The 8891-nt window shown below is 41.7% G+C and overlaps 1 protein-coding gene across 1 annotated transcript; it reads right to left on the reverse strand.

The window, feature by feature from the left end:
- Positions 1–461: 461 nt before the first annotated feature.
- Positions 462–7442, reverse strand: abcb9 (ATP-binding cassette, sub-family B (MDR/TAP), member 9). Its single transcript, XM_042420448.1, has 11 exons — positions 6132–7442; positions 5590–5704; positions 4860–4990; positions 4312–4517; positions 4017–4214; positions 3761–3889; positions 3461–3649; positions 2848–3021; positions 2465–2624; positions 1330–1466; positions 462–1213 (listed from the first exon to the last, which is right to left on the reverse strand). Exons 1-11 carry the CDS (start codon positions 6805–6807, stop codon positions 899–901), a joined length of 2430 nt encoding a protein of 809 aa, XP_042276382.1. The 5' UTR covers positions 6808–7442; the 3' UTR covers positions 462–898.
- Positions 7443–8891: the final 1449 nt, after the last annotated feature.

Here is an 8891-nt window from a genome sequence, read left to right on the forward strand (position 1 = left end):
CGCACAAATTTTGGCTTGAAGTATAAGCATACTTGAAGCCAAATTATATGTAAAAATACAAGATAAATTAATAGGAAAGTCACAATATTCTGATACTACAGAATAAACCCACCTAACAGTCACCAGTGTGTCCATGTTTTCATCAGCTAAAATGTGAAGCAGGATTTTACCAGGAGACGGTGAATGCAGCATACGGCATTAATCCAACATTAGTATCCATAAAGGACCACATGCAGTACATTTTTTACAGTGTTGTTTGTATATATTTCATTTACAGTGCTGCTGATTGATCCTCATTGTAGACAATCATAGATGTCTATTAGTGCATTCAAGTTCCACAGACAAAGGCACCTGTCTATTCTTTGTTCACACTGCTTACATGTGGAATTACAAATAATATAAGTGAACATCAAGCATTTCCAAACCTGTCACCATAAAATCAATATGAAAGCAAAACTAAATCCTGAGGAAGACTTTAATAAAATAAGATTGTGTCCGTAGTGTGATGATGAGGTATTAAAAAAATAAACAAACAAACACAATCGTATACAGTACACCAGAGGCAACATTGTGCCTCTTCTTAAAGCTAATATGTCAGTTAGTGTTCATACTGGCCCTTCATTCAAGTTTTACTGAAGATGGAAATGCCAACCCTCTGATATGTTTTGATAGGTTTGACTCTATATTTATAATTTAGTAACGATAATCTGGTTGACAATTTGGTCAGATTGACTATAATCCTGGACTTCTCTACTCTACACAGGTAATTCTTCTCAGACTTTGGATATCTGCACAAAATATCTGCTATGGTTTGGTGGTTTGAATTGAAAAATAATGCTATCAACCCTCAAAAACATCCAGCAGTCCAATAATCGCATTTCCACTCTCTGGTTGGATCTCAGTAGCGAGCGCTGCACTCTGACTCGCTGCTGCCGCTGCTTTGTCTGCTCCGCCGCCGTCCTCCATCAGACTTCCAGTGAAGGTTTTCGGACGGGTTTAGGAGCTCCGCCCCCGTCTCGATGCCCAGGACCTGCCTCTGCACCAGTTTGTAGTAGAGCCCCCCGCTGGCCATCAGCTGACTGTGGGACCCCTGTTCAGCCACCTGGCCCCTGTCGATCACTATGATGTTGTCTGCCTTCTCCACTGTGCTCAGCCGATGTGCGATCACCAGCACCGTGTGCTCCCGTATGATGGTGTTCAAAGCCTGCTGAACCTGCAGCAGACATGAGTTCACAGAATGATCACTCATTCACTAATGTAAGGTGATATTACAGGATTGTATTACGCTTTTAAGGCCTCTTGTATATGTCAGATGTCATTTGGACTTACAATGTGTTCACTCTCTGCATCCAGGGCACTGGTGGCCTCGTCCAGGATAAGAACACGAGGGTTGCGGATGAGAGCTCTGGCGATGGCCACCCTTTGTTTCTGCCCCCCTGACAGCTGGGTGCCCTTCTCTCCGACACCTGAACAACGAGGTGCAATGATTCAACTGCATGGCTTCAGCTTAGTGAAGTCACATGACCCTCGGCTGCATTTTTATTTTATAAAACAATATGATGAAGTGATGTTACCCATCATGTTTCTTTATTTGAATAGTGGACAGTATGAGGGGAACAAAGGTTCTTAGAAGGACTCCAATCAGGGGCGTTGTGATTATATGGCGAGCCCCCGGGCTGCCCTACCCATCATGCTTTGGGCTGATATAAAAGACTTCATACACACTATAATAAGTAGGATGTGACTGTTAAGAACTTTGAAAACTGACAATGAATTTTTCATGTTGTGTCCTTTACCGATACTGTTTATTTTAGCACTTTTCAAATAATGCAATTAGGGCTGCAACTAACGACTATTGTCATTAGATTAATTTGTTGATTATTTTGTCTATAAAATGTAAGAAAATAATGAAAAATGTCAAATGTCAATCACTGTTCCTCAAAGCCAAAGGTGCAACCTCTTGTTTTGTCTTGTTTACTACCAGCAACCAGACAATATTCATGTTTAAGAAGCTGCAACCAGCTTTGCTCTCAATCAACTAATCAATTAATAATTGCAGCTCTAAATGCAATAATTCAGATGTAACTTGGGACTAGATCCCATTAAGCAGCAAAGCATGAGGGCAATAAATTACAATCAGATTCTAGTATTTAATATATTATATTATATTATTATATTAAATATTATATATTATATATATATATATTCAGTATTTAGGCAAGTCAAGCGAGTGTACATGTTGTATAAGAAAAAACACAACTCAAACCTTTCTTAACAGCCAACAGTCTCTTGACCAGGTGTTCTAGTTTACCTGTTTCATTCCTAAAACGTTATCGGCTGATTATATAACAATAATAAGAATAATCAAATTATGAAATTATTAGATTTTATGATGAAACAGATCAAATAAATTCCAGTAATGTAAAGATGATGAAAGAAAGAAATGAAGGTGTATAATAATTACTGGTCTCGTAGCCTTTGGGGAGGCTGGTGATGAAGTCGTGAGCGTTGGCCTTGGTGGCAGCGTGCTGCACGGTTTCCACGGGGACGTCAGTCAGACCGTAGCTGATGTTCTCCTCGATCGTCCGGGCAAACAGCACCGGCTCCTGACCCACCAGAGACACCTGCAATAACAACAGCAGAACAACAAAATAACCTGCTGCAGGCTTCTGCTTCCTGATGCCGCTGATGACCTGCTCGTAACGCTCGTAGGATGTACATATCCTCTGACTGGTCTAAAGATCAATGTCATCCTCCTTCATCTACTAGCATGACCATAGTCACACAATGATGATAAAATACCCCGTCATACCCCGTCCCAACCTTTGACCTCTGACATAGCCTGACCTTGGAGTGGAGGTAGTCATGTTGGAAGGTGTGAACAGGTTTTCCATCCAGCAGCACTTGGCCTTGCTGAGGCAGGTAGAAGTTCTCCAGCAGAGTCACACAGGAGCTCTTTCCACTGCCTGAAGGTCCCACCAGCGCTGTCACCTCTCCAGGCCGCAGAGTGAATGACACTCCCTGCAACACACCAACACTTATTGTACTTATTATAAGTGAAAGTTTGGAAATTATTTTCTTTTTTCTCCCACTATAAAAAGTTCATATATTTAGCAAAAAAAGAAGGAGTTTGGAGGCCGAGGGGCTACTGATAGTTTAGGATTTATGTTACTAAACAGAGATATTTGCACATCATTTGATTTAGAGCTGCAACAACTGACAGAAACTTAATTGCTAACTATTTTTATAATTATCATCACATATGGCCGTTATCCTGTTCAAGTGACACAAAATACAAAACTGTAATGCTGCCTGATTTCCCACAGAAATGTATTCCTGGCAGAGTGCAAAGTCTTATATAGTAGCACAGAATTTAAGAAACAAGGCCCCATATTTCAGCAGTGCAGAGTTCTACAAGGTTTATCAGCTCAGTGTGGCGGGCAGAGCCCTCGGGACAAACCTTGAGAATATCAGTCTCAGGACGTGTCGGGTAGGCAAACGTGACGTCTTTAAATTCCACCAGACCATTGCATGCGTCCGGAGCCTCCGTGCCATCAGCTGGATGTTTGGGTTTCCTGTCCAGGTACTCAAAAACCTTCTCAGCAGCTCCCACTCCCTGCATGAGGCCCGTGTACACTGATGCAATGCTCTGTGCGACGGATCACACGAGAGATCAGTTAACGGGGATAAATCTTGCAAATGTTCTCATGCACACAAAATAGATGAACAGACAAAACAGATGAGATAACAGATGAAATACCTCCAGACATTCTCCCAGCTCGAGCATGTATATGAAAAAAGATATCAAGGCACCGCTACTCATCTGACCAGTAACCACAAGGTAACCGCCATAGTAGAGGATAGCCACCTCTAGAGCAAGCTCTGAGATCTGAAGAACACACACAAACCTTGATGTACTGATGCACACACTGTAACAAACAATGAATTAGTGATATTTTATGAAAAAAAAATAAATGTGGAGCTCTTAATTTGAAGAGGCTGATGCTGATACCTACACAACTGGACCACATGTAGCAGGCATAGGCCAAGGCTTGTTTCTTGTTGAGCTGGAACATGACTAAGAGTTTAGCGTAGTAGGAGTCAGCCTCCCCACACTCATTGGCAAAGCTTCGCACTGTCCTCATGGCTGAAATGGTTTCTTCTGCAACTTTATTGGCCTCTGCGAGGGTTGTTTGCACCTCTTTGGTCAGTTTCTGGAAATAATTTTTTAAAAAAAACACACACACAAAGAAGTTAGTTTAGTTTTATCTACAAATGAAAAAAAGCAACACATAGAGAAAACTACTTTACCTTGTAGTACTCGCCATAAAGTTTAGAGACAAGGGCGATGAAAGGGAATCCCATGATGGTCACCAGTGTCAGCTTCCAGCACATCCCAAACATGAAGATGAAGAAGCCGGCGCCCTTGATGGTGCTCCTCAGGAAGACGTTGACATTCTGGGAGATGAGGTCACTCACCTGCGTGGTGTCCGCTGACAGACGTGAGATGATGTCACCTGCAGGGCGATACAGACAGGATGGATAGATAGATAGTGCTCCTATCTTACCTGCAGAGCTGCAACCATTAGTCCATTAACTAATGAGCTGATTGACAGAGAATAAGTATTTTGATAATCTAATAATTGTGTTAGTCATTTGCAGGTAGCTGGCAGCTTCTTTTTTCTGTGTCATACATGACAGTAACCTGATCGGACCAAAAACACATTAGTATCTTGGGCTCTAAGACGTTATGATGGGCATCTTCCATGATTTTCTGACATTTAATAGACAAAACGTTTAATCGATAATCAAGAATATAAATGTCAGATTAATCAAAAATGAAAGTATTCATTAATTACCTGTATGGTTTTCATCGAAAAAGGCTATTTCCTGTTTCATCAGGTTTCTGAAGAGGTGATTCCTGAGCCGAACGTTTAATCTGGCAAACGTTAGGGTGAAGACTCCTCCACGAACTCCCATTGCAATCGAGCTGAGGAGAAGAAAAACGCTGTCAGAAGCTTTAAAGAGGTTTGGTTTGATGTTCTGGCTTCAGCTCCAGTCTAAGACCTTTATCAAATCTCATCAACAGCTGTTTAATTTATTGGAATGTCTGTAAGTGTTCAAGTTAGATAACTTTTAATAACATGTTTATTTTGTACACATAAAAGTCTTAAAATCAGATTATGCAAGTTATTATTGGACGCTGCATTCTGGATCTGGTTTACATTAGTTTGTCTTGTAGCCAAGCAGGCTTTGCATATACTGTATGTATGCTTCATCTAATATCATCACCCTCCTTTTTACTGATTTCTCCCAATAATAATAATAATAATAATAATAATAATAATAATAATAATAATAATAATAATAATAAGAAGAAGAAGAAGAAGAAGAAGAAGAAGAAGAAGAAGAACATTACAGTCATAGTCTGCAACACTTTCATACAAACAAATGCCGGTGTCTCCTTCCACTGATCTCTAATTACAGCGTCTCTCTTCAGTCAGTCAGTTTTATTTTAAAAATACTGGATCACAGTGATGACATGCACCTCCACCCTCCTCCACCATCAGAGGAAGTGTAGATACTCACCTGGCTAAGGCCAGCACTGACAGTGTGATCACAGGTTTAGCAAAGTACTCCATGCTCTGGTGAACCACGATGCCGTCTATGGCCTTCCCGTAGTAGAGAGGTATGAAGGCTTCACCTGCAGGTACAAAGAGAGACCAAGATATCATGTTAGGACTGTTTAAGTATCTTTGGCAAAAGGGAGCAACTCTAGGAGAAACTGTTTTATCATAAATATCATGGTCAGAATCATTTGTGGCAAAAACTAGTGGTGGATGATAAGACTTAGTTTCTTTTCAGGATAACTTCAGACACTGAATAAAGTGAAGGTCATTTGAAGGTGGGGCATTTTTGGCATTCAGTCTACACTTTATAGAGCGCTATTTGAAGCTAGCTGATAAGCTGTTACAAGGTCATTTTAAAATTTTACGACCTCTGTTCTTCATCAGTAACTTGGTAAACTGTGTAATCTCATATGAGTAACACAACAATCATGCTACCTGAGCAAAGGTTGGTGCAAATACAGTGATAGAAGTGGTCTATATCACCACATCAAGGACACTCACACACAGCAGAGATGATGAGGAAGAGGACAGCTACAGACAACAGCCCGCCATCTTTTCTACAGTAGCTCAGCAGACGTCCCAGCGTAGCTCCTGAGCTGGTCTTCTCCTTCTCCCGTGTTGCTTCCTCTTTCTTATTCTTCCTCTCACACCCCACCTCCCGCTCCTCCTCACCAGCTGTCTCCACCAGCTTCTCGGTGTCCCCAGAAGGTCCTCGTTCACCGCTCCTGCTGCCGCTTTGACTGCTCACCGAGATGGACTCCTTCCCGAGCAGCCTCCAGAGCAGCATGACACCCAGAGAGGAGACACAAGTCCAGCACATCAGGCTCAGGTGCCAGGGCTGCTGGGACAGAGGCCCCAGCTCGCTCAGCATCAGCAGCTTGGCCAGGGTGTATGTGATGACGCTCAGGCAGATTAGGAGAATCAGGGTGGTGAGTTTAGCGACCCTGGGGGGGCCATCCTCTCTGTTCCATGACACCCCTATGGAGGCACCCAGCAGCAGGGAGGCCCGGAGCAGCACGATCCCCCAGAGGTCCAATGATGACTGGAGGATGTTGAAGTGTAGGGCATCCTCTTTGAATATGCTCAAGTGTGATCCATGTGTGTATAGGACAGTGGTGAGGACAACGTCCAGTAGGACATATAACACAGTGCAGCTCACACCTGCTTTGATGCCCATACTGATTATCAGGGTTATGACAAGTACTAACAATGTTCAGCTATCCCAAATAATAATAATAATAATAATAATAATAATAATAACCAGCTTTTCAAAATACACTTATAAGTGGTTAGCAGCTAAATTAAAATGCAAAACATCTGGTAAACACTTACATCAGGCCTTACATGAGAAAGCTGAACCGCAGTAGCTCAAGAAAATCTTTTGGGCATTTTCTGTCACTCCAAATGATTTTTCTTAACTTACTTTTATTTAGAAGGGAACTACTTCCGGTCTCCTGCGGCCTGTGGCTACATGCAATAAATATGAGGAAGTCCTTGTCTAACTAGCTGAATGTAACTGTCACTACGCTGTAAATAATGTCCAGTAATGTTGCAACATCAGTCTCACACAGTCTGAGCCAGCTTTAGTTAGCTGTTAGCTTTCAGCAGGAAGTGAGCTGTGTTGCGTCAGGTTTCAAATGCTGCCATGATATTTAATCCCTTCATGTCCATCCTGTCCGGCGACACGTTCAACAGCTTCCTGCAGTTTCCTCTGATCATAATAAAACACACAGCAGCGTGAAGACTGCGCCGGCTCAGAGGCGGAGTCCTCCTCTCACACTGAGGCCAGTAAACTTGATTATAGTGAACAGACTGAAGCGTCAGGTGGACCCCGGTATCCAAGATCGTCTATGTCTGAGAGGATGCACACTCCGCAGGATCACAACTACCCACATGTGCATGACCAGTCAGATCTGAAAGTAATCACCCTCTTCACATTCTTATACATATATTATATTATATATATATATATATATATATGTACTCTGACTGTGCCAGAGTTAGCTACATAGCTAAATTTCATCAGCAGTCCCCGGGCAGGCAAATCCACAAAATATTTCCAGCATCAAATGTTATTATTCATACAGAGAATAAACATTGTATCATAAAAGCTAAAGACACTTTCCATTTAAAGCATTACATCATACAAAATGTTCACATGATTGGTTCTGTTTCAGCCATAATATCAATTGTGATTTAAAACTGGAGGGTAGAGTATTGTGTGTGGACCTGTGCTGCACTACACTGCTGCCTCTGGTAAATGCTCTTGTTTGCCTGCTGTTATCTGATGTTATCTGATGTTATCTAATGTTATGTGAACATAATAGGCAAACTCTATCAGTGGGGGAGGAGCAAGATTGTGGATAATTTTGTACATTAAGCAGGAGTTTGAGAAGTAGACAAAGGTTGTACTTTGTAATTATATCGCAGTGATGATACCTTGTAGGCTTTTTATCCAATATATGAGCGTTCTTTTGTACATACTGTGCATGGGCCTTTTACTCAGGCAGCCGAGGAGCCACTGAAACTAATGTAACAGGTTGTATATGCATCCATTCATTCAGTGATATTAGAAAGTACCTGGTTGAATTAACAAGCTCTTGTGACTCTTTGAAGTCCTGACTAGATTAAAATTGCCAAACATACTTTTTTAATCATTAAGACTACTACACAGTGGCAGTTTTAATGCGCTGCAAAGGAGGCAGAATGATACCTCTTCTCATTTTTACCCTCTCTCTCTCTGACGCACTACAGCTGTTGCGGAAGTGAACGGTGTGTGGCCCCTCCCACCAGATATTCTCATGTGTTCAAACTATGAGGGTCAAAAAAACAACAACACACATTTATGTTGAACAATGTGTTAGTTATCCTCCATAATGTAAGGAAAAAAAATCTTATTTTAATGAGAAAAAGGTAAAAATGATAGTTTGTCAGTGTAAACTCATAACTACATCCACAAATGTAGATAGATTACCAGCTGAGGACCAAAACAGAATTGAACTAACCAGAGTGAATATTGGATAGATGGATGGCCAGAACCCCGACTCTAAATGACTTAAAGCTGCAAGCAGCGTTGAACAGCAGTCCAAGCGCTTCTGTTACAGGCATGTAGACGTCTCCAGACCTGGACTGACAGGTCTGACTTTACAAACAGGTAAGGTTTGGTGCGGACTGGAGCATGCACAATAAAGTTATAGCAACGTCCTCTGTCATGGCAAAACATCAGATCTCAACGGTGTGAGGATGAGAGTTTTCTGCAGG

Source organism: Thunnus maccoyii, chromosome 9, assembly GCF_910596095.1.
Source record: "Thunnus maccoyii chromosome 9, fThuMac1.1, whole genome shotgun sequence".
Lineage (NCBI taxonomy): Eukaryota > Metazoa > Chordata > Actinopteri > Scombriformes > Scombridae > Thunnus > Thunnus maccoyii.

What these genes read in the sequence shown, in the direction of transcription:
- abcb9 (XM_042420448.1), bottom strand. Translation starts at nt 6,807, where the DNA reads ATGGGCATCAAAGCAGGTGTGAGCTGCACTGTGTTATATGTCCTACTG. An exon ending in CCCCAAAGGCTACGAGACCA is followed by an intron (nt 1,467 to 2,464) that starts GTAATTATTATA and finishes CTCGTTGTTCAG; the next exon opens with GTGTCGGAGAGAAGGGCACC. An exon ending in ATGCAGAGAGTGAACACATT is followed by an intron (nt 1,214 to 1,329) that starts GTAAGTCCAAAT and finishes TGTCTGCTGCAG; the next exon opens with GTTCAGCAGGCTTTGAACAC.